Here is a 27,060-nt window from a genome sequence, read left to right on the forward strand (position 1 = left end):
CCTCATCCATCAGAGCACCAAGCGTGGGCCCTCGAGGGCCAGGCTCAATACGACGGGCCTCCATCAGCATACCACTGTGTTTGTGTTCGGACGTGTTCTAATCTACATTCCTCACCTGACCTGTGGCCTGTTAGTGATCCCACGTTGCTTTCATCTGCCACTGGAAACAAAACACACAGAGGCCACAAAGTCAAGACATGCAAGAGAAGAGAAGAGAAGAGAAGAGAAGAGAAGAGAAGAGAAGAGAAGAGAAGAGAGAGGGATCAGGAGAGGAGAGGAGAGGAGAGGAGAGGAGAGGAGAGGAGAGGAGAGGAGAGAGGGATCAGGAGAGGAGAGGAGAGGAGAGGAGAGGAGAGGAGAGGAGAGGAGAGGAGAGGAGAGGGATCAGGACAGGGAGGCAGGAGGAGAGAGGGATCAGGACAGGGAGGCAGGAGGAGAGAGGGATCAGGACAGGCAGGGAGGAGGAGAGGAGAGAGGGATCAGGACATGGAGGAGGAGAGGAGAGAGGGATCAGGACAGGGAGGCAGGAGGAGAGATGGATCAGGACAGGGAGGAGGAGAGGAGAGGAGAGGAGAGGAGAGGAGAGGAGAGGAGAGGAGAGGAGAGGAGGATCAGGACAGGGAGGAGGAGAGGAGAGGAGAGAGGGATCAGGACAGGGAGGAGAGGATTCACCTGGGGGAGGAGGGAAGTCCTGCTCAGGTTACGTTTAGAGGAGAGAGGAGTGGTAATTACAGACACACAGCCAACTGAGAGGAGTGGTAATTACAGACACACAGCCAACTGAGAGGAGTGGTAATTACAGACACACAGCCAACTGAGAGGAGTGGTAATTACAGACACACAGCCAACTGAGAGGAGTGGTAATTACAGACACACAGCCAACTGAGAGGAGTGGTAATTACAGACACACAGCCAACTGAGAGGAGTGGTAATTACAGACACACATCCAACTGAGAGGAGTGGTAATTACAGACACACATCCAACTGAGAGGAGTGGTAATTACAGACACACAGCCAACTGAGAGGAGTGGTAATTACAGACACACATCCAACTGAGAGGAGTGGTAATTACAGACACACAGCCAACTGAGAGGAGTGGTAATTACAGACACACAGCCAACTGAGAGGAGTGGTAATTACAGACACACAGCCAACTGAGAGTAGTGGTAATTACAGACACACATCCAACTGAGAGGAGTGGTAATTACAGACACACAGCCAACTGAGAGGAGTGGTAATTACAGACACACATCCAACTGAGAGGAGTGGTAATTACAGACACACAGCAAACTGAGAGGAGAGGTACTTACAGACACACAGCAAACTGAGAGGAGAGGTAATTACAGACACACAGCCAACTGAGAGGAGAGGTAATTACAGACACACAGCAAACTGAGAGGAGAGGTAATTACAGACACGCAGCCAGCTGACAGGAGTGGTAATTACAGACACGCTGCCAACTGAGAGGAGTGGTAATTACAGACACACAGTCAACTGAGAGGAGTGGTAATTACAGACACACAGTCAACTGAGAGGAGTGGTAATTACAGACACAAGGCCAACTGAGAGGAGTGGTAATTACAGACACACAGTCAACTGAGAGGAGTGGTAATTACAGACACAAGGCCAACTGAGAGGAGTGGTAATTACAGACACAAGGCCACCTGAGATGAGTGGTAATTACAGACACAAGGCCACCTGAGATGAGTGGTAATTACAGACACAGGGCCAACTAAGAGTAGTGGTAATTACAGACACAAGGCCAACAGAGATGAGTGGTAATTACAGACACACAGTCAACTGAGAGGAGTGGTAATTACAGACACAAGGCCAACTGACAGGGGTGGTAATTACAGACACAGGGCCAACTGAGAGGAGTGGTAATTACAGACACACAGCCAACTGGGAGGAGTGGTAATTACAGACAGACGGCCAACTGACAGGGGTGGTAATTACAGACACAGGGCCAACAGAGGTCTGTGATCAATAGAGAACCCTCGGGGGACACACTGGGAACACCTGGGGGAAGCTGTGCTGCTGACAGGACAGCAGGTAGGGAGGACAAAGGTAATGAGGAATGTTCCCTCTTTGCTCTCTACACTGACTGAAATAGTTCACCTTGCTGTCTAGTTTCTCCAGAAACCAACCAGTTCACCTTGCTGTCTAGTTTCTCCAGAAACCAACCAGGTTCACCTTGCTGTCTAGTTTCTCCAGAAACCAACCAGGTTCACCTTGCTGTCTAGTTTCTCCAGAAACCAACCAGGTTCACCTTGCTGTCTAGATTCTCCAGAAACCAACCAGGTTCACCTTGCTGTCTAGATTATCCAGAAACCAACCAGTTCACCTTGCTGTCTAGTTTCTCCAGAAACCAACCAGGTTCACCTTGATGTCTAGCTTCTCCAGAAACCAACCAGTTCACCTTGCTGTCTAGTTTCTCCAGAAACCAACCAGGTTCACCTTGCTGTCTAGATTCTCCAGAAACCAACCAGGTTCACCTTGCTGTCTAGTTTCTCCGGAAACCAACCAGTTCACCTTGCTGTCTAGTTTCTCCAGAAACCAACCAGGTTCACCTTGCTGTCTAGTTTCTCCAGAAACCAACCAGGTTCACCTTGCTGTCTAGTTTCTCCAGAAACCAACCAGGTTCACCTTGCTGTCTAGTTTCTCCAGAAACCAACCAGTTAACCTTCCTGTCTAGTTTCTTCAGACACCAACCAGGTTCACCTTGATGTCTAGTTTCTCCAGACACCAACCAGTTCACCTTGCTGTCTAGTTTCTCCAGAAACCAACCAGGTTCACCTTGCTGTCTAGTTTCTCCAGAAACCAACCAGGTTCACCTTGCTGTCTAGTTTCTCCAGAAACCAACCAGTTCACCTTGCTGTCTAGTTTCTCCAGAAACCAACCAGGTTCACCTTGCTGTCTAGTTTCTCCAGAAACTAACCAGGTTCACCTTGATGTCTAGTTTCTCCAGACACCAACCAGTTCACCTTGCTGTCTAGTTTCTCCAGAAACCAACCAGTTCACCTTGATGTCTAGTTTCTCCAGAAACCAACCAGGTTCACCTTGCTGTCTAGTTTCTCCAGAAACCAACCAGGTTCACCTTGATGTCTAGTTTCTCCAGACACCAACCAGGTTCACCTTGCTGTCTAGTTTCTCCAGAAACCAACCAGTTCACCTTGCTGTCTAGTTTCTCCAGACACCAACCAGTTCACCTTGCTGTCTAGTTTCTCCAGACACCAACCAGTTCACCTTGCTGTCTAGTTTCTCCAGAAACCAACCAGGTTCACCTTGCTGTCTAGTTTCTCCAGAAACCAACCAGGTTCACCTTGCTGTCTAGTTTCTCCAGAAACCAACCAGTTCACCTTGCTGTCTAGTTTCTCCAGAAACCAACCAGGTTCACCTTGCTGTCTAGATTCTCCAGAAACCAACCAGGTTCACCTTGCTGTCTAGATTATCCAGAAACCAACCAGTTCACCTTGCTGTCTAGTTTCTCCAGAAACCAACCAGGTTCACCTTGATGTCTAGCTTCTCCAGAAACCAACCAGTTCACCTTGCTGTCTAGTTTCTCCAGAAACCAACCAGGTTCACCTTGCTGTCTAGTTTCTCCAGAAACCAACCAGGTTCACCTTGCTGTCTAGTTTCTCCAGAAACCAACCAGTTCACCTTGCTGTCTAGTTTCTCCAGAAACCAACCAGGTTCACCTTGCTGTCTAGTTTCTCCAGAAACTAACCAGGTTCACCTTGATGTCTAGTTTCTCCAGACACCAACCAGTTCACCTTGCTGTCTAGTTTCTCCAGAAACCAACCAGTTCACCTTGATGTCTAGTTTCTCCAGAAACCAACCAGGTTCACCTTGCTGTCTAGTTTCTCCAGAAACCAACCAGGTTCACCTTGATGTCTAGTTTCTCCAGACACCAACCAGGTTCACCTTGCTGTCTAGTTTCTCCAGAAACCAACCAGTTCACCTTGCTGTCTAGTTTCTCCAGACACCAACCAGTTCACCTTGCTGTCTAGTTTCTCCAGACACCAACCAGTTCACCTTGCTGTCTAGTTTCTCCAGAAACCAACCAGGTTCACCTTGCTGTCTAGTTTCTCCAGAAACCAACCAGGTTCACCTTGCTGTCTAGTTTCTCCAGAAACCAACCAGTTCACCTTGCTGTCTAGTTTCTCCAGAAACCAACCAGGTTCACCTTGCTGTCTAGATTCTCCAGAAACCAACCAGGTTCACCTTGCTGTCTAGATTATCCAGAAACCAACCAGTTCACCTTGCTGTCTAGTTTCTCCAGAAACCAACCAGGTTCACCTTGATGTCTAGCTTCTCCAGAAACCAACCAGTTCACCTTGCTGTCTAGTTTCTCCAGAAACCAACCAGGTTCACCTTGCTGTCTAGATTCTCCAGAAACCAACCAGGTTCACCTTGCTGTCTAGTTTCTCCAGAAACCAACCAGTTCACCTTGCTGTCTAGTTTCTCCAGAAACCAACCAGGTTCACCTTGCTGTCTAGTTTCTCCAGAAACCAACCAGTTAACCTTCCTGTCTAGTTTCTTCAGACACCAACCAGGTTCACCTTGATGTCTAGTTTCTCCAGACACCAACCAGTTCACCTTGCTGTCTAGTTTCTCCAGAAACCAACCAGGTTCACCTTGCTGTCTAGTTTCTCCAGAAACCAACCAGGTTCACCTTGCTGTCTAGTTTCTCCAGAAACCAACCAGTTCACCTTGCTGTCTAGTTTCTCCAGAAACCAACCAGGTTCACCTTGCTGTCTAGTTTCTCCAGAAACTAACCAGGTTCACCTTGATGTCTAGTTTCTCCAGACACCAACCAGTTCACCTTGCTGTCTAGTTTCTCCAGAAACCAACCAGTTCACCTTGATGTCTAGTTTCTCCAGAAACCAACCAGGTTCACCTTGCTGTCTAGTTTCTCCAGAAACCAACCAGGTTCACCTTGATGTCTAGTTTCTCCAGACACCAACCAGGTTCACCTTGCTGTCTAGTTTCTCCAGAAACCAACCAGGTTCACCTTGCTGTCTAGTTTCTCCAGAAACGAACCAGGTTCACCTTGATGTCTAGTTTCTCCAGACACCAACCAGGTTCACCTTGCTGTCTAGTTTCTCCAGAAACCAACCAGTTCACCTTGCTGTCTAGTTTCTCCAGACACCAACCAGTTCACCTTGCTGTCTAGTTTCTCCAGACACCAACCAGTTCACCTTGCTGTCTAGTTTCTCCAGAAACCAACCAGGTTCACCTTGCTGTCTAGTTTCTCCAGAAACCAACCAGTTCACCTTGCTGTCTAGTTTCTCCAGACACCAACCAGTTCACCTTGATGTCTAGTTTCTCCAGACACCAACCAGGTTCACCTTGCTGTCTAGTTTCTCCAGAAACCAACCAGGTTCACCTTGCTGTCTAGTTTCTCCAGAAACGAACCAGGTTCACCTTGATGTCTAGTTTCTCCAGACACCAACCAGGTTCACCTTGCTGTCTAGTTTCTCCAGAAACCAACCAGGTTCACCTTGATGTCTAGTTTCTCCAGACACCAACCAGGTTCACCTTGCTGTCTAGTTTCTCCAGAAACCAAGAGGAAGGAGGAGCAGCCTTCTACTGCTGTGTTTACTCATGTTTTACTTTTTAATCTGAGATCTTTTTAATCTAAGATCTTGGTCTGAGGAAAATTACATCCACAAACAGAAGGATGAAGCAGCCTAAAGCCCCAACCTCTTTATTTAGTGTTTTGTTTCATCAAAGATCTTTGGTCTGTGAAAATTCTAACCAAGGTGGAAGGAAAATGTAAAACCTACTTTCACAAACTGAGCTCAAAGGGAAAATGTAAAAACTACTCCTTATCCTTCTTCTCCTCCTGTGGGATCGTCGGAGACCAGCTTATGAAACTGTGGGTTTGCACAACCAAATAATTTCTGAACTAACTGTCAGAAACCGTCTCAGGGAAGCTCATATGTTGATTGTAAAATGAGGGAGAGCTCGGTTTGTTGTTTTGGAAAAGTTGGTTGTTTTAAAAGTGTATTGGAAAGTTTCGTAGTAGCTAGATAACATTTGAGTTTGGATCCCGCAACACAGTTGACATCAGTTGTTCAGACAACTACTCTCTGTCCAGTGATCCTGCCGACCAAGTCCTGGTCTGAGGAGTTAACTAGCTAACTATCAAGCTAGCAGGGTTTTATCGAGGGTTGAGCGCAACCCGGGACACGGTTAGCCATTGTGACCGGGACCACAGATTTAATAGTAACAGGGTAACCCACCTTTCTAGCTACCATGACAACGACCAATGCCGGTGGTCGTACCGCTGAGGACAGTGGTGTCTCTCGATCACAGGTGAAAGATCTTTAAACAAACAATAATAGTTCTACAAGGAGTTGTTTCAACAACAACAACAACAACAAGTAAATAACTTCATAACTTCAAGTGTTGTGTCCAAAATACTGGTGGAGTCAGCTAATACAATCGCTTGCATTGCTTTCATCCGCTATGACAGGCTCATTGTTCACCCTCCTTCCCAGAAGACTGGAAGGGATGAGAGAGCCAAGACTATGGGTTCGTAGCTTCAACCCTGCATCACACACACACACACACACACACACACACACACACACACACACACACACACACACACACACACACACACACACACACACACACACACACACACATGGACAGCTGAATGTATATGATGTTCTCTTGCTTCGTTAGCTCTAATCTATATTATATCTCTGATCAGCGACCCAGGAAGTGGATCAACATAGTTCATATTAATATATGTAACCTTAGAAATAATGATGAAATCAATAACTTGCTAACATCAGATAACATTCATATATTAGCCATTTCTGAGACTCACTTAGATCATTCATTTGATGATACAGCAGTAGCAATACAAGGATATAACATCTATAGAAGAGACAGGAATGGGGGAAGTGTTGCTGTATATATTCAGAGCCATATCCCTGTAATGCTTAGAGAAGATTTAATGTCAAGTGTTATTGAAGTGTTGTGGTTGCAGGTTCACCTCATCTAAAGCCTTTTTCTTTTGGGGAGTTGCAATAGGCCACCAAGTGTTAACAATCAGTATCTAAATAATACGTGTGAAATGCTTGATAGTGTATGCGATGTAAACTTTGGAATACTTTAAACGAGGCAGAAAGATAAATGCATCTTTCATCATATCAGATTATTCATCACAAAACCATTTGATGTTGCCAATTAATGTAATGATTACTTCTTTGGCAAAGCTAGCAAACTTAGGCAGGAAATGCCAACACTGAACAGTCAGTCAAAACTAATAATGAAAAGCATTGGAAGTTTGAATTTAGTAAAGTTAGTGTGGGAGAGGTGGGGGGAAAAAAGTACTGCTATCGATTAATAATGACAAACCTCATGGTATTGACAACTTAGATGGAAAGCTACTGAGGATGGTAGCTGACTCTATGGCCACTACTATCTGTCATATCTTTAATCTGAGCCTAGTGGAAAGTAATTCCGCTATCTAAGAGTGGTAAAGCGTCCATTACTGGTTCTATCCGGCAGACCTCTTGCTGCCAGCTCTTAGCAAACTGTTGTAAAAAATTGTGTTTGACCAAATACAATGCTATTTCTCTGTAAACAAATTAACAACAGACTTCCATCATGTTTATAGAGAAGAGGCACTCAACATGTACTGCACTGGACACAAATGACTAATGATTGGGTTGAAATAAATTGATAATAAGAAGATTGTTGGGAGCTGTACTGTTAGATTTCAGTGCAGCCTTTGATATTAATTCTTTCATAATTCTTTCATGGAAGTGTCTCTAATGTCAAACATGTAAAGTGTGGTGTACCACAAGGCAGCTCTCTAGGCCCTCTACTCTTTCCTATTTTTACCAACGACCTGCCACTGGCATTAAACAAAGCATGTGTGTCCATGTATGCTGATGATTCGACCTTATATGCAACAGCAAACACAGCTAATGAAGTCACTGAAACCCTTAACAAAGAGTTGCAGTCTGTTTTGGAATGGGTGGCCAGTAATAAACTGGTCCTGAACATCTCTAAAACTAAATCAAAAGCTTCTAAAGCCATGACACCATTTTCTGGAATTTTCCAAGCTGTTTAAAGGCATAGTCAACTTAGTGTATGTAAACTTCTGACCCACTGGAATTGTGATACAGTGAATTATACGTGAAATAATCTGTCTGTAAACAATTGTTGGAAAAAATACTTGTGTCATGCACAAAGTAGATGTCCTAACCGACAAAACTATAGTTAGTTAACAAGAAATTTGTGGAGTGGTTGAAACACAATGTTTAATGACTCCAACCTGTGGCGACACCTGCCAGCTGGTCATACCTGAATTAGAGTTAGAGTTCCGTCTGTGATTGTTAACCTGTTTCTAACGTTTTGCTCACATTGGCCGCGTAGAGCGTGATCAGACAGCCATCTGGAAACGCAGGGGCTTTCAAGACACAGAGTTATATTCCTCGAAGCAAGAATAAAAGCCATTTAGCTCATTTGGAAAGTTCTGCGTCACTAGGTAGCTCAAGTCGGGGTTTTCCTTTGTAATCCGTTATTGTCTACAAGCCCTGCCATATACAACTAGCGTTGTAGCCAGTGTAACGGGATTCCCACCTTTCTCATATCCTTTTTGCATGTTTGATGTCTCGTCGGAGGTCGTAGCAGGATATCTTGTCCACGTCCGTGTCTCGTTCATTGTAAGTGGTCGATTTAGCTTAATGCCCAGTGTGATGTTGTCTGTAATCCCAGGTTTTTGGTCGGGACACGTTTTAATAGTCACTGTGGGGACGATGTCGTCTATCCCGGAACATATCCCAGTCTGTACTAGCAAAACAGTATTGTAGCCTTCACGTCGTGCTTCATCGGAGGACTTCTGTATTGAGCGATTTACTGGTACTTCCTGTTTGTAGCTTTTGTTTATAAACAGAAAGCAGGAGAATGGAGTCGTGGTCAGATTTACCAAAGGGAGGACATGGTAGGGTCTTGTATTTATTTCTGTGGGGAGAATAAAAGGTGGTCTCGAGATGTATCACCCCTAGTGGGGCAGGAGACGTGTTGGTAGAGGTGAGGTAGGACGGTTTTAAGTCTCCTCGTGTTAAAGTCTCCATCCGGCAGAAGCGCTGCCTCTGGGCGAGAGGTTTCTGGTTTGTTTATGGCTCCATACGGTTTGTTGAGTTCCAGAATGGTGTTGACTTGAGGGGCCGGTATGTAGACAGCTGTGATAATTACAGACGAGAACTCTCTTGGTAGATAAATGGGTCTGCCGTTTACCCAGAAGTATTCTATATCGGCTGGAGATTTCCTTCACACTTGAAGCAGCACACCAGTTGTTATTGAATGAAATAGCACACCACCTCCTGTAGTTTCCCCCGAAGACACCGTCCGACCCACTGCATGGAGAATCCACCGAGTACTACGTGCGTAGCGTCATCATCCAGCCACGTTTCAGGAAGTCATATCATAGAGCAGCTTTTCCAAGTCCCTCTGGTCGAAGACTCTTGAACAAAGCTCATCCATCTTATTCTCCAGTGACTGGACATTTGGCCAATTAGAACAGAGAGGGGGGAGAACCCGTTTCGCTTTCTCTTCGCCTCAATTTCACTAGGACTTCATCTCGTCTCCCGCGTTTACGCCTACAGCGTTTCAGTAGCTCATGGAACAAAGGAATAAGGTCCGGTATGAACAGTGGCACATCTGAGACAGGGGTTGGAGTCGTATTTCAAGTCAAAATCAATGTTAGTAACTGTCAATCTGATGTCCAGAAGTGCTTGGCGGTCATATAAAATAATACTATGAACTTTGTGTACAGTAAAGATAAACACGATAAAAGTACCTAAATAGCAAAGTAAGATATGTCCAATACCATAACACATCACTAACCTGATAATCTAGGATATGTCCAATACCATAACACATCACTAACCTGATAATCTAGGATATGTCCAATACCATAACAGATCACTAACCTGATAATCTAGGATATGTCCAATACCATAACAGATCACTAACCTGATAATCTAGGATATGTCCAATACCATAACAGATCACTAACCTGATAATCTAGGATATGTCCAATACCATAACAGATCACTAACCTGATAATCTAGGATATGTCCAATACCATAACAGATCACTAACCTGATAATCTGGGATATGTCCAATACCATAACAGATCACTAACCTGATAATCTAGGATATGTCCAATATCATAACAGATCACTAACCTGAGGGGAGAGACAGGCAGAAGATAGGGGAGGTGAGGACAGTCATCTAGCTCTGTGTCAGGCTGGTGGGAACCCAATGAAGTGTCAATCTACTGCATTCAGTGAAAAATGATACCCTCCCTCCCTCTCTTGTATATCCCCCTCCCTCTCCCTCCCTCCCACCCTCCCTCTCTTGTATATCCCCCTCCCTCCCTCCCTCCCTCTCTCTCTCTCTCTCTCTCTCTCTCTTGTATATCCCCATCTCTCACTCTCCCTCCCTCCCTCCATCCATCTCTTGTATATCCCTCTCCCTCCCTCCCTCCCTCTCTTGTATATCCCTCTCCCTCCCTCCATCCCTCCCTCCCGCTAACCTTCCCCCTCACACTCGTATCCTTTTCCTGTCCTCTCTCCCTCCCTCTCTCTCTCTTGTATATCCCCCTCCCTCCCCCCCTCCCTCCCTCTCTCTCTCTTGTATATCCCCTCCCTCCCTCCCTCCCTCCCTCCCTCTCTCTCTCTTGTATATCCCCCTCCCTCCCCCTCCCTCCCTCCCTCTCTCTCTCTTGTATATCCCTCTCCCTCCCTCCCTCCCTCCCTCCCTCCCTCTCTCTCTCTTGTATATCCCCCTCCCTCCCCCCCTCCATCCCTCTCTCTCTCTCTTGTATATCCCTCTCCCTCCCTCCCTCCCTCCCTCCCTCCCTCCCTCTCTCTCTCTTCTTGTATATCCCCCTCCCTCCCTCCCTTCCTCCCTCCCTCCCTCCCTCCCTCCTTCTCTCTCTTGTATATACCTCCCTCCCTCCCTCTTGTATATCCCTCTCCCTCAACCCCTCCCTCCCTCTTGTATATCCCTCTCTCCCTCCCCCCCTCCCTCCCTCTAGTATATCTCCCTCCCTCCCCCCATCCCTCCCTCTAGTATATCCCTCTCCCTCCCTCCCTCCCTCTAGTATATCTCCCTCCCTCCCTCCCCCCTCCCTCTAGTATATCCCCCTCCCTCCCTCCCTCCCTCTATCTCTCTCTCTCTTGTATATCTCCCTCCCTCCCTCTAGTATATCTCCCTCCCTCTCCCCCTCCCTCCCTCTAGTATATATCCCTCCCCCTTCCCTCTCTCTTGTATATCCCTCTCCCTCCCTCCCTCCCTCCCTCCCTCCCTCCCTCTAGTATATCTCCCTCCCTCTCCCCCTCCCTCCCTCTAGTATATCTCCCTCCCCCTTCCCTCTCTCTTGTATATCCCTCTCCCTCCCTCCCTCCCTCTTATCCCTCTCTCTCTGATGGAGTGAGGGAGTCGATAGAAAATATATTTAATAGGGTCATCCTTAGCTAATATGTGGAAATGTGCTGCAGTGTTCTGTTTTTATGGTATTTTAGAGCGATGAGACACATCAAACCCATAAAGAAAATGACTTTCCGCCCGGCGCCAACATTTCAATTTTATTTCCCACTGATTCTCTCCTTCTCTCCCCTCCAGCCAACAGCCCAGCAGGCAGAGAGCACACATCTAACATCCTCCCTCCTCTCCTCCTCCCTCCTCTCTCCTCTCATCCCCTCCCTCCCCTCCTCCTCCTCTCCTCCCTCGTCTCATCCTCCTCCCCTCCCTCCTCATCCTCTCCTTCCTCCTCTCCTCCCTCCTCTCATCATCCTCTCCTCTCCTCCCTCCTCCTCTCCTCCCTCCTCTCATCATCCTCTTCTCCCTCCTCTCATCCCTCCTCTCATCATCCTCTCCTCCCTCCTCTCATCATCCTCTCATCATCCTCTCTTCCCTCCTCTCATCCCTCCTCTCATCATCCTCTCATCCCTCCTCGCATCATCCTCTCCTCCCTCCTCTCATCATCCTCTCCTCCCTCCTCTCCTCCCTCCCTCCTCTCCTCCTTCTCTAATCCCTCATCTACTCCCTCCTCTCATCTCTCCCTACCGCTTCACTGTAAAATCCCTCTCTATCTATCATCCCTCTTTTAAAGTATTTAAAGAGAGGAGAAAAACGATTATAGTGGCTCACTATCTCACAGAGAGGTGAAATTGGTGGGGAGATGTCAGAGTATACAGTACGCTGGTACTTCTAGTTCAACACGTTATATTGAGCAGCCTAAAACCTCTGCATTAACAAACTAACCTAGCTGATCATTAATATACTGACTAACTAACCTATCTGATCATTACTATACTGTCTAACTAACCTAGCTGATCATTAATAGACTGTCTAACTAACCTAACTGATCATTAATATACTGTCTAACTAACCTAGCTGATCATTAATAGACTGTCTAACTAACCTAACTGATCATTAATATACTGTCTAACTAACCTAGCTGATCATTACTATACTGTCTTTAACTAACCTAACTGATCATTACTATACTGTATTTAACTAACCTAGCTGATCATTAATATACTGTCTAACTAACCTAGCTGATCATTACTATACTGTCTTTAACTAACCTAACTGATCATTACTATACTGTATTTAACTAACCTAGCTGATCATTAATATACTGTCTAACTAACCTAGCTGATCATTACTATACTGTCTTTAACTAACCTAGCTGATCATTATTATACTGTCTAACTAACCTAGCTGATCATTAATATACTGTCTTTAACTAACCTAACTGATCATTAATATACTGTCTAACTAACCTAGCTGATCATTATTATACTGTCTAACTAACCTAACTAATCATTAATATACTGACTAACTAACCTAGCTGATCATTAATATACTGTCTAACTAACCTAGCTGATCATTAATATACTGTCTTTAACTAACCTAGCTGATCATTACTATACTGTATTTAACTAACCTAGCTGATCATTACTATACTGTATTTAACTAACCTAGCTGATCATTAATATACTGTATTTAACTAACCTAGCTGATCATTAATATACTGTCTAACTAACCTAACTGATCATTACTATACTGTCTAACTAACCTAGCTGATCATTAATATACTGTATTTAACTAACCTAGCTGATCATTATTATACTGTCTAACTAACCTAACTGATCATTACTATACTGTCTAACTAACCTAGCTGATCATTAATATACTGTATTTAACTAACCTAGCTGATCATTAATATACTGTATTTAACTAACCTAAATTGTTCCCCTCTCCTGTTGCTGCCAACAGCCTCCCATATCTCTTTGTATTTAGGGAGACACCATCATTCCCCATCTCTTTGTATTTAGGGAGACACCATCATTCCCCATCTCTTTGTATTTAGGGAGACACCATCGTTCCCCATCTCTTTGTATTTAGGGAGACACCATCATTCCCCATCTCGTTGTATTTAGGGAGACACCATCGTTCCCCCATCTCTTTGTATTTAGGGAGACACCATCGTTCCCCCATCTCGTTGTATTTAGGGAGACACCATCGTTCCCCCATCTCTTTGTATTTTGGGAGATACCATCGTTCCCCATCTCTTTGTACAGTATTTAGCTAAACCATGTTAGGCAGAGTTTCCCAACTGGCAGCCCATAAAACACTGTAAAAACACCTGCAGAGAGTGATGTTGAGAGAGAGTGTGATAGTATGTGATGACATGGAGAAAGAAATACTGTATACCAGGGGGATACGGAGAAAGATATACTGTATACCAGGGGTATATACCAGGGGGATACGGAGAAATATATAATGTATACCAGGGGGATATACCAGGGGGGTATGGAGAAATATATACTGTATACCAGGGGTATATACCAGGGGGGTATGGAGAAAGATATACTGTATACCAGGGGTATATACCAGGGGGATACGGATAAATATATACTGTATACCAGGGGGATATACCAGGGGGGTATGGAGAAAGATATACTGTATACCAGGGGTATATACCAGGGGGATACGTAGAAATATATACTGTATACCAGGGGGATATACCAGGGGGATATGGAGAAAGATATACTGTATACCAGGGGGATATGGAGAAAGATATACTGTATACCAGGGGGATACGGAGAAAGATGTACTGTATACCAGGGGGATATACCAGGGGGATATGGAGAAAGATATACTGTATACCAGGGGGATACGGAGAAATATATACTGTATACCAGGGGGATATACCAGGGGGATATGGAGAAAGATATACTGTATACCAGGGAGATATGGAGAAAGATATACTGTATACCAGGGGGATATACCAGGGGGATATGGAGAAAGATATACTGTATACCAGGAGGATACGGAGAAAGATGTACTGTATACCAGGGGGATATACCAGGGGGATACGGAGAAAGATATACTGTATACCAGGGGGATATACCAGGGGGATATGGAGAAAGATATACTGTATACCAGGGGGATACGGAAAAAGATGTACTGTATACCAGGGGGATATACCAGGGGGATACGGAGAAAGATATACTGTATACCAGGGGGATATACCAGGGGGGTATGGAGAAAGATATACTGTATACCAGGGGGATATACCAGGGGGGTATGGAGAAAGATATACTGTATACCAGGGGGATATACCAGGGGGGTATGGAGAAAGATATACTGTATACCAGGGGGATATACCAGGGGGATACGGAGAAAGATATACTGTATACCAGGGGGATATACCAGGGGGGTATGGAGAAAGATATACTGTATACCAGGGGGATATGGAGAAAGATATACTGTATACCTGGGGTATATACCAGGGGGAAATGTAGAAAGAGATACTATATACCAGGGGGATACGGAGAAAGAGATACTGTATACCAGGGGGATATACCAGGGGGATACGGAGAAAGAGATACTGTATACCAGGGGATACGGAGAAAGATATACTGTATACCAGGGGGATAAGGATAATAAAAAGCAGTGGAACTGGCTTCCAGGTCCACAGTTGCGTTTGAGGGCTTTACGAGATGGGAGGAACCAGAGTATTCAGTAAATGTCTTACCCAGGTCCATGCTCTTGGAGGTCTTGGTGTGGTGGTACTGAAACTGGGCCAGCTGTGGTCCAGGGATGGGCCTGGTGGAGCTATCCACTGGGGCTGGTCCAGGGATGGGCCTGGTGGGGCTATCCCCTGGGGCTGGTCCAGGGATGGGCCTAGTGGAGCTATCCCCTGCGCCTGGTCCAGGGATGGGCCTGGTGGAGCTATCCCCTGGGCCTGGTCCAGGGATGGGCCTGGTGGAGCTATCCCCTGGGGCTGGACTCAGGCCTTCCTGACGAGGAGATATACGATTCAGCTCCTCTTCATCATCCTCTTCACCAACGTGGGCGGAACTTCCATTAAAGACTGGAGAGGAGGAGAGAGATCACAGAGCAAACCATCGGACACATTATATGGAAAGGCTCCGTTAAAATCGGTTGTTATTTCAGGACTGAGACGAATGCATGTCTGGTGTAATTTCTGGTGATAACGGGAAAATCATTCTGCACGGTTTTAATCTGGGCTGAGAGACTGTTGTGTACTAGGGTCAATGGCAGAACTGAAGAGTTCAGGTGTGTTCTGTGGAAAGAGATATTGGTTTGGTTATCAGCTTTAATATAGCAAAGCATTTCAACATCTCAATATTTCATTAAAAAATTGTGTCATTTTAGCAGAGACTCTTATCCTGAGTACAATCAGACGTTTACATCATTCACAACGCAGAGTCGCGGCTTCATAGAATTTACTCTGAACCAGACTTAAAAACCTGACTTTGTGTGTGTGTGTGTGTGTGTGTGTGTGTGTGTGTGTGTGTGTGTGTGTGTGTGTGTGTGTGTGTGTGTGTGTGTGTGTGTGTGTGTGTGTGTGTGTGTGTGTGTGTGGTGTGTGTGTGTGAGACCACAGAGTATCTAAACCCAGAGGCTCAACATCACAAGACGTTCAGGAATGTTTGGGAAGCGGACCAAACCGACCAGGCCCGAGTTTGTGGTTTCAGAAGTCAATGACAGAAATGAAGAAAGAAAAAAATCCTTAGTTGTTAATTTTCTCTAAATCTACAGACACAACCTAAAGTTGTGTAAAAGATTCAAAACATGTTATTTTAACTATCAACCTCGTCACAATGACACCTTTTCATTTTCGTTCCCCCCTAAAAAAAACGTGTTATAGCGAAGAAATGCATTTGATTTAACGGCCTGCACATTAGCAGTTCGACACGAGACGATCGTTAGACTCGCTGACGTGTTTCTGCACATTAGCAGTTCGACACGAGACGATCGTTAGACTCGCTGACGTGTTTCTGCACATGAGATCAGCTAGCCGACGTTGACATGACCTACAAGGCGTGTTCGGGGATTTATACCGGAGAATCAGATTCTAGGCATCTTCATACTATGCAATCTTTGGTGAGACTGTGTGCAAAATGTGAGTGTGTTCATATGCACGGCATATCATATGTGTATATTAAGCAGTGTACGGAGTAGATATGTACAGTAGTGTACGGAGTAGATATGTACAGTAGTGTACGGAGTAGATATGTACAGTAGTGTACGGAGTAGATATGTACAGTAGTGTACAGAGTAGATATGTACAGTAGTGTACGGAGTAGATATGTACAGTAGTGTACGGAGTAGATATGTACAGTAGTGTACGGAGTAGATATGTACAGTAGTGTACGGAGTAGATATGTACAGTAGTGTACAGAGTAGATATGTACAGTAGTGTACGGAGTAGATATGTACAGTAGTGTACGGAGTAGATATGTACAGTAGTGTACGGAGTAGATATGTACAGTAGTGTACGGAGTAGATATGTACAGTAGTGTACGGAGTAGATATGTACAGTAGTGTACGGAGTAGATATGTACAGTAGTGTACGGAGTAGATATGTACAGTAGTGTACGGAGTAGATATGTACAGTAGTGTACGGAGTAGATATGTACAGTAGTGTACGGAGTAGATATGTACAGTAGTGTACGGAGTAGATATGTACAGTAGTGTACAGAGTAGATATGTACAGTAGTGTATATAGTAGATATGTACAGTAGTGTATATAGTAGATATGTACAGTAGTGTACAGAGTAGATATGTACAGTAGTGTATATAGTAGATATGTACAGTAGTGTATATAGTAGATATGTACAGTAGTGTACAGAGTAGATATGTACAGTAGTGTACGGAGTAGATATGTACAGTAGTGTATATAGTAGATATGTACAGTAGTGTACAGAGTAGATATGTACAGTAGTGTATATAGTAGATATGTACAGTAGTGTACGGAGTATATATGTATAGAGTAGATATGTACAGTAGTGTACAGAGTAGATATGTATAGAGTAGATATGTACAGTAGTGTACAGAGTAGATATGTATAGAGTAGATATGTACAGTAGTGTACAGAGTAGGTATGTAGCTCTAGCCACTCCCCCCGTTAGATCTAGCCACTCCCCCAGTTAGCTCTAGCCACTCCCCCAGTTAGCCACTCCCCGAGTTAGTTCTAGCCACTCCCCCAGTTAGATCTAGCCCCTCCCCCAGTTAGTTATAGCCCCTCCCCCAGGTAGATATAGCCACTCCCACAGTTAGCCACTCCCCGAGTTAGTTCTAGCCACTCCCCCAGTTAGATCTAGCTCCTCCCCCAGTTAGCTATAGCCCCTCCCCCAGTTAGATCTAGCCACTCCCCCAGTTAGCTCTAGCCACTCCCACCCCACTAGAGGTCGACCGATTACCATTTTTCAAAGCAGATACCGATTTAATCAGCAGATTTTTATATATATATCTATATATATATATACACACGTTTTACATACACCTTAGCCAAATACATTTACACTCAGTTTTTCACAATTCCTGACATTTAATCCTAGTAAAAATTCCCTGTGTTAGGTCACCACTATATTTTAAGAATGTCAAATGTCAGAATAATAGTAGAGAGAATGATTTATTTCAGCTTGTATTTCTTTCATCACATTCCCAGTGGGTCAGAAGTTTACATACATTGATGTCACTGTCTTTTCAATGAGGTTTCTTAGAGACACCAGATTTCTAATGGACTTGCTTGCAGTTCCTACCGCTTCCACTGGATGTCACCAGTCCTTGGAAATCGGTTGAGGTTATTCCTTTGTGTAGTGAAGAAGTAGGGCTATCGTAAATGAGGGTCACATGAAGTACATTTTTTGAGAGAGGCACGTTACGAAAAAAGTTGCGTCAGTTTGTTTTCTTTTTGTATTGGACACAGATCATCCCGTCTTCAAATTGATCGATTATTAACGTTTAAAAATACCTAACGTTGTATTACAAAAGTAGTTTGAAATGTTTTGGTAAAGTTTACATGTAACTTTTGATATATTTTGTAGTGAAGTGGCGAAAGTTGGAAGCTGTGTTTTTCTGGATGAAACGGTCCAAATAAATTGACATTTTGGATATATATCGACGGAATTAATCAAACAAAAGGACCATTTGTGATGTTTATGGGACATATTGGAGTGCCAACAAAAGAATTTCGTCAAAGGTAAGGCATGATTTATATTTTATTTCTGCGTTTTGTGTCGTTCCTGCAGTGTTGAAATATGCTACTCTGTTTGTTTACTGATGTGCTATCATCAGATAATAGCATCTTATGCTTTCGCCGAAAAAGCCTTTTTGAAATCTGGATTCACAACGAGTGTAGCTTTGATTTGGTATCTTACATGTGTGATTTAATGAAAGTTTGATTTTTATATCATTTTATTTGAATATGGAGCGCTGTATTTTCCCTGGCTATTGGCCGGTGGGACGATTGCGTCCCACCTGCCCCAGAGAGGTTAACTTGGGTCAAACGTTTCGGGTAGCCTTCCACAAGCTTCCCACAATAAGTTGGGTGAATTTTGGCCCATTCCTCCTGACAGAGCTGGTGTAACTGAGTCAGGTTTGTAGGCCTCCTTGGTAGCACATGCTTTTTTCAGTTCTGCCCACATATTTTCTATGGGATTGAGGTCAGGGCTTTGTGATGGCCACTCCAATACCTTGACTTTGTTGTCCTAAAGCCATTTTGACATAACTTTGGAAGTATGCTTGGGGTCATTGTCCATTTGGAAGACCCATTTGCGACCAAGCTTTAACTTCCTGACTTCCACCCAACCCAACACACCAAAAATATATATATATATTATATAATAAAATATATATATATATTATATAATAAAAAAAATATATATATTATATAATAAAAAATATATAGGTGCTTTATCTTTTCTACATACTATATATTTAAATGTTTTAGTTGTTTAAGTTTAAAGTAAAAGTGTTTTTCCATCCCAAAAATGTATTTCAAATGTATTTATTTTAACACTGTTTGGCTGCCCGAAAGAAAACGTAGGTCGTCAACCAGGGATTTCAATGGTAGAAAAATCACTGTGTGTGTGTGTGTATGTGTGTGTGTGTGTATGTGTATGTGTATGTGTGTGTGTGTGTGTGTGTGTGTGTATGTGTGTGTATGTGTGTGTATGTGTGTGTATGTGTGTGTGTGTGTGTGTGTGTGTGTGTGTGTGTGTGTGTGTGTGTGTGTGTGTGTGTGTGTGTGTGTGTGTGTGTGTGTGTGTGTGTGTGTGTGTGTGTGTGTGTGTGTGTGTGTGTGTGTGTGTGTGTGTGTGTGTTCAGGATGGTAAGTATTGTACATGGGTTTCTGTCTGTATGATGGAGGAGCTGTATGAGGCTCAGTAAGAGATGAAATCCCCACTGACACATTGATACAGCACACAGCACAAACACTCATCATTCATTATCACACACACACACACACACACACACGCACACACACCATTCCTCATAATGCTGCCTGCCTCACATGGCTAGCTAGTATTATTATTAGTACATTATCTGATTGCATGTGTTGAGCACTGTGTGTGTGTGTGTGTGTGTGTGTGTGTGTGTGTGTGTGTGTGTGTTATAAGTAATGATGTGTGTGTGTGTGTGTGTGTGTGTGTGTGTGTGTGTGTGTGTGTGTGTGTGTGTGTGTGTTATAAGTAATGATGTGTGTGTGTGTGTGTGTGTGTGTGTGTGTGTGTGTGTGTGTGTGTGTTCATGGTATGATGCATGACATCCAGCCTAGCTATACTCCATCACCTCTGTGAAACCAACTAAAGATGAACTGATGTTAAAATGACTGAAACAAAGTGAGTCCTTCCTCATGATTCTCTCTCTCTCTCTCTCTCTCTCTCTCTCTCTCTCTCTCTCTCTCTCTCTCTCTCTCTCTCCCTCTCTCCCTCCCTCCCTATGTTTCTGCTAGAGTGTTTGCAGAGTGGCACAGAGGATATGATTAATACCCCCTGCGTTAACGCACAGAGCTATTAATCCATCACCTACACAGGCGTCTTATTTACTTAGCTTCACTAACGCAAGTGTGGTTCCCCCACGGAGGAGGATAAACATCCTCTTATCTCATAGCAGCCATCAACTATGATAAGTTGTTCCAGTCAGCTGGCTGTGTGTGATGGTGATATGTATTTACTGGGGAGCTGAAACACATCGATGTCCCATAGGGTTTCAGTCATAGCATGGATGGGGAGCTGAAACACATCGATGTCCCATAGGGTTTCAGTCATAGCATGGATGGGGAGCTGAAACACATCGATGTCCCATAGGGTTTCAGTCATAGCATGGATGGGGAGCTGAAACACATCAATGTCCCATAGGGTTTCAGTCATAGCATGGATGGGGAGCTGAAACACATCAATGTCCCATAGGGTTTCAGTCATAGCATGGATGGGGAGCTGAAACACATCAATGTCCCATAGGGTTTCAGTCATAGCATGGATGGGGAGCTGAAACACATCAATGTCCCATAGGGTTTCAGTCATAGCATGGATGTGTACTGGTGCTCTTCAGAAACACGATGAGCTTCAGTTAGTCCTCTTTATACTCCACGGTGCTCTACAGAAACACGATGAGCTTCAGTTAGTCCTCTTTATACTCCACGGTGCTCTACAGAAACACGATGAGCTTCAGTTAGTCCTCTTTATACTCCACGGTGCTCTACAGAAACACGATGAGCTTCAGTTAGTCCTCTTTATACTCCACGGTGCTCTACAGAAACACGATGAGCTTCAGTTAGTCCTCTTTATACTCCACGGTGCTCTACAGAAACACGATGAGCTTCAGTTAGTCCTCTTTATACTCCACGGTGCTCTACAGAAACAGTCTGAGCTTCAGTTAGTCCTCTTTAAACTCCACGGTGCTCTACAGAAACATTCAATCATCATAAACTATTCATCACCTTTGGCAGCGATTACAGCTGTGAGGCTTTTGGGGTAAGTCTCTCTCTCTCTCTCTCTCTCTCTCTCTCTCTCTCTCTCTCTCTCTCTCTCTCTCTCTCTCTCTCTCTCTCTCTCTCTCTCTCTCTCTCTCTCTCTCTCTCTCTCTCTCTCTCTCTCTCTCCTCTCTCTCTCTCTCTCTCTCTCAATTCAATTCAATTCAATTCAATTCAAGGGGCTTTATTGGCATGGGAAACATGTGTTAACATTGCCAAAGCAAGTGAGGTAGATAATATACAAAAGTCAAATAAACAATAAAAATGAACAGTAAACATTACACATACAGAAGTTTCAAAACAATAAAGACATTACAAATGTCATATTATATATATGCAGTGTTGTAACAATGTACAAATGGTTAAAGCACACAAGTTAAAATAAATAAACATAAATATGGGTTGTATTTACAATGGTGTTTGTTCTTCACTGGTTGCCCTTTTCTTGTGGCAACAGGTCACAAATCTTGCTGCTGTGATGGCACACTGTGGAATTTCACCCAGTAGATATGGGAGTTTATCAAAATTGGATTTGTTTTCGAATTCTTTGTGGATCTGTGTAATCTGAGGGAAATATGTCTCTCTAATATGGTCATACATTGGGCAGGAGGTTAGGAAGTGCAGCTCAGTTTCCACCTCATTTTGTGGGCAGTGAGCACATAGCCTGTCTTCTCTTGAGAGCCATGTCTGCCTACGGCGGCCTTTCTCAATAGCAAGGCTATGCTCACTGAGTCTGTACATAGTCAAAGCTTTCCTTAGGTTTGGGTCAGTCACAGTGGTTAGGTATTCTGCCACTGTATACTCTCTGTTTAGGGCCAAATAGCATTCTAGTTTGCTCTGTTTTTTTGTTAATTCTTTCCAATGTGTCAAGTAATTATCTTTTTGTTTTCTCATGATTTGGTTGGGTCTAATTGTGCTGTTGTCCTGGGGCTCTGTGGGGTGTGTTTGTGTTTGTGAACAGAGCCCTAGGACCAGCTTGCTTAGGGGACTCTTCTCCAGGTTCATCTCTCTGTAGGTGATGGCTTTGTTATGGAAGGTTTGGGAATCGCTTCCTTTTAGGTGGTTGTAGAATTTAACGGCTCTTTTCTGGATTTTGATAATTAGTGGGTATCGGCCTAATTCTGCTCTGCATGCATTATTTGGTGTTCTACGTTGTACACGGAGGATATTTTTGCAGAATTCTGCATGCAGAGTCTCAATTTGGTGTTTGTCCCATTTTGTGAAATCTTGGTTGGTGAGCGGACCCCAGACCTCACAACCATAAAGGGCAATGGGCTCTATGACTGATTCAAGTATTTTTAGCCAGATCCTAATTGGTATGTTGAAATTTATGTTCCTTTTGATGGCATAGAATGCCCTTCTTGCCTTGTCTCTCAGATCGTTCACAGCTTTGTGGAAGTTACCTGTGGTGCTGATGTTTAGGCCGAGGTATGTATAGTTTTTTGTGTGCTCTAGGGCAACGGTGTCTAGATGGAATTTGTGGTCCTGGCGACTGGACCTTTTTTGGAACACCATTATTTTGGTCTTACTGAGATTTACTGTCAGGGCGCAGGTCTGACAGAATCTGTGCAGAAGATCTAGGTGCTGCTGTAGGCCCTCCTTGGTTGGTGACAGAAGCACCAGATCATCAGCAAACAGTAGACATTTGACTTCGGATTCTAGTAGGGTGAGACCGGGTGCTGCAGACTGTTCTAGTGCCCGCGCCAATTCGTTGATATATATGTTGAAGAGGGTGGGGCTTAAGCTGCATCCCTGTCTCACCCCACGACCCTGTGTGAAGAAATGTGTGTGTTTTTTGCCAATTTTAACCGCACACTTGTTGTTTGTGTACATGGATTTTATGATGTCGTATGTTTTACCCCCAACACCACTTTCCATCAATTTGTATAGCAAATCTCTCTCTCTCTCTCTCTCTCTCTCTCTCTCTCTCTCTCTCTCTCTCTCTCTCTCTCTCTCTCTCTCTCTCTCTCTCTCTCTCTCTCTCTCTCTCTCTCTCTCTCTCTCTCTCTCTCTCTCTCTCTCTCTCTCTCTTACAATATTTGGCCATTCTAATAAAATAAACTATTCAAGCTCAGTCAAGTTGGTTTGATGATCATTGCTAGACAGCCATTTTCAAGTCGTGCCATAGATATTCATGTCAAAACTGTAACTAGCCCACTCAGGAACATTCAATGTCTTCTTGGTAAGCAACTCCAGTGTATATTTGGCCTTGTGATTTATGTTGTTGTCCTGCTGAAAGGTGAATTAATCTCCCAGTGTCTGGTGGAAAGCAGACTGAACCAGGTTTTCTTCTAGGATTTTGACTGTGCTTAGCTCCATTCTGTTTATTTTTATAGGGGGGGAAAAGACTCATAGTTCTTGCCGATGACAAGCATACCCATGACATGATGCAGCCACCACCATGCTTGAAAATATGAAGTGGTACTCGGTGATATGTTGGATTTGCCCCAAACATAACACTTTGTATTCAGCTGAAATAATAATTCAGTGCCTTGTTGCAAACAGGATGCACATTTTGCAATATTGTTTCTTATGTACTTCCTCCTTTTCCCTCTGTCATTTAGGTTACTATTAAGGGGTAACTACAATGTTGTTGATCCATCCTCAGTTTTTCCCCTATCACAGCCATTAAACTCCGTAACTGTTTTAAAGTGACCATTGACCTCATGCTGCAATCCCTGAGCGGTTTCCTTCCTCTCCAGCAACTGAGTTAGGAAGGACGCCTGTATCTTTGTAGTGACTGGGTGTATTGATACACCATCCAAAGCGTAATTAAAAACGTCACCATGCTCAAAGGGAAATTCAGTATGTGTTTATTTTTTACCCATCTACCAATAGGTGTCATTCTTCGAGAGGCATTGGAAAACCTTCCTGGTCTAGGTTTTTGAATCTGTGCTTGAAATTCACGACTCGACTGAGGGACCTTAAAGAAAATGATGTGTACGGGGTACAGGGATGAGGTAGGCATTGAAAAACCACGTTAACCCCTTTAGTTGCACACAGATTGAGAGACGTTATGTGAATTGTTAAGACATTTACAACTGAACGTATTGAGGCCATAACAAAGGGGTTGAATACGTATTGACTCAAGACATGTCAGCTTTTAAAATGTTTATACATTTGTAAAAAATTCCACTTGGACATTGTGGGTTATTGCAATACTACCAGAACTAGCAATACTACCAGATTACTACCAGAGCTAGCAATACTACCAGATCACTACCAGAGCTAGCAATACTACCAGATCACTACCAGAGCTAGCAATACTACCAGAGCTAGCAATACTACCAGATTACTACCAGAGCTAGCAATACTACCAGATTACTACCAGAGCTAGCAATACTACCAGATTACTACCAGAGCTAGCAATACTACCAGATCACTACCAGAGCTAGCAATACTACCAGAGCTAGCAATACTACCAGATAACTACCAGAGCTAGCAATACTACCAGATTACTACCAGAGCTAGCAATACTACCAGAGCTAGCAATACTACCAGATTACTACCAGAGCTAGCAATACTACCAGAGATAGCAATACTACCAGATCACTACCAGAGCTAGCAATACTACCAGAGCTAGCAATACTACCAGATTACTACCAGAGCTAGCAATACTACCAGATCACTACCAGAGCTAGCAATGCTACCAGATCACTACCAGAGCTAGCAATACTACCAGAGTACTACCAGAGCTAGCAATACTACCAGATCACTACCAGAGCTAGCAATACTACCAGATCACTACCAGAGCTAGCAATACTACCAGATCACTACCAGAGCTAGCAATGCTACCAGATCACTACCAGAGATAGCAATACTACCATATTACTACCAGAGCTAGCAATACTACCAGAGCTAGCAATACTACAATATCACTATCAGAGCTAGCAATACTACCAGATCACTACCAGAGCTAGCAATACTATCAGATTACTACCAGAGCTAGCAATACTACCAGATCACTACCAGAGCTAGCAATACTACCAGATCACTACCAGAGCTAGCAATACTACCAGATTACTACCAGAGATAGCAATACTACCATATTACTACCAGAGCTAGCAATACTACCAGATTACTACCAGAGATAGCAATACTACCAGATCACTACCAGAGCTAGCAATACTACCAGATTACTACCAGAGCTAGCAATACTACCAGATTACTACCAGAGCTAGCAATACTACCAGAGTACTACCAGAGCTAGCAATACTACCAGATCACTACCAGAGCTAGCAATACTACCAGAGTACTACCAGAGCTAGCACTACTACCAGATCACTACCAGAGCTATCAATACTACCAGATTACTACCAGAGCTAGCAATACTACCAGATTACTACCAGAGCTAGCAATACTACCAGAGTACTACCAGAGCTAGCAATACTACCAGATCACTACCAGAGCTAGCAATAGTACCAGATCACTACAAGAGCTAGCAATACTACCAGATCACTACCAAAGCTAGCAATACTACCATATTACTACCAGAGCTAGCAATACTACCAGAGCTAGCAATACTACCAGAGCTAGCAATACTACCAGAGCCAGCAATACTACCAGAGCTAGCAATACTAGCAGAGCTAGCAATACTACCAGATCACTACCAGAGCTAGCAATACGACCAGATAACTACCAGAGCTAGCAATACTAGCATATTACTACCAGAGCTAGCAATACTACCAGAGCTAGCAATACTACCAGCGCTAGCAATACTACCAGATCACTACCAGAGCTAGCAATACTACCAGAGTACTACCAGAGCTAGCACTACTACCAGATCACTACCAGAGCTATCAATACTACCAGATCACTACCAGAGCTAGCAATACTACCATATTACTACCAGAGCTAGCAATACTACCAGAGCTAGCAATGCTACCAGATCACTACCAGAGCTAGCAATACTACCAGAGTACTACCAGAGCTAGCAATACTACCAGATCACTACCAGAGCTAGCAATACTACCAGAGTACTACCAGAGCTAGCAATACTACCAGAGCTAGCAATGCTACCAGATCACTACCAGAGATAGCAATACTACCATATTACTACCAGAGCTGGCAATACTACCAGAGCTAGCAATACTACAATATCACTATCAGAGCTAGCAATACTACAATATCACTATCAGAGCTAGCAATACTACCAGATCAATACCAGAGCTAGCAATACTATCAGATTACTACCAGAGCTAGCAATACTACCAGATCACTACCAGAGCTAGCAATACTACCAGATCACTACCAGAGCTAGCAATACTACCAGATTACTACCAGAGATAGCAATACGACCAGATCACTACCAGAGCTAGCAATACTACCATATTACTACCAGAGCTAGCAATACTACCAGAGCTAGCAATACTACCAGCGCTAGCAATACTACCAGATCACTACCAGAGCTAGCAATACTACCAGATCACTACCAGAGCTATCAATACTACCAGATCACTACCAGAGCTAGCAATACTACCATATTACTACCAGAGCTAGCAATACTACCAGAGCTAGCAATGCTACCAGATCACTACCAGAGCTAGCAATACTACCAGATTACTACCAGAGCTAGCAATACTACCAGATCACTACCAGAGCTAGCAATACTACCAGATCACTACCAGAGCTAGCAATACTACCAGATCACTACCAGAGCTAGCAATACTACCAGAGTACTACCAGAGCTAGCAATACTACCAGAGTACTACCAGAGCTAG

The 27,060-nt window shown here is 43.9% G+C and overlaps 1 protein-coding gene across 3 annotated transcripts in view; it reads right to left on the minus strand.

Annotated features, from left to right (window-relative positions):
* The window catches only part of LOC139546214 (partitioning defective 3 homolog B-like), a 425,714-nt gene that overhangs the window by 268,861 nt on the left and 129,793 nt on the right, over positions 1–27,060 (minus strand). For 2 of the 3 annotated variants that reach the window (XM_071354341.1, XM_071354340.1), the window contains exons 13-14: positions 15,089–15,427; positions 116–160 (exon numbers count right to left, since the gene is read on the minus strand). In XM_071354341.1, coding sequence (XP_071210442.1) covers positions 116–160; positions 15,089–15,427 — 384 coding nt within the window. The remainder of the gene's footprint in view (positions 1–115; positions 161–15,088; positions 15,428–27,060) is intronic. The other variant, XM_071354342.1, reaches the window with a different exon arrangement.

The sequence above is a fragment of the Salvelinus alpinus genome, chromosome 20 (assembly GCF_045679555.1).
Source record: "Salvelinus alpinus chromosome 20, SLU_Salpinus.1, whole genome shotgun sequence".
Lineage (NCBI taxonomy): Eukaryota > Metazoa > Chordata > Actinopteri > Salmoniformes > Salmonidae > Salvelinus > Salvelinus alpinus.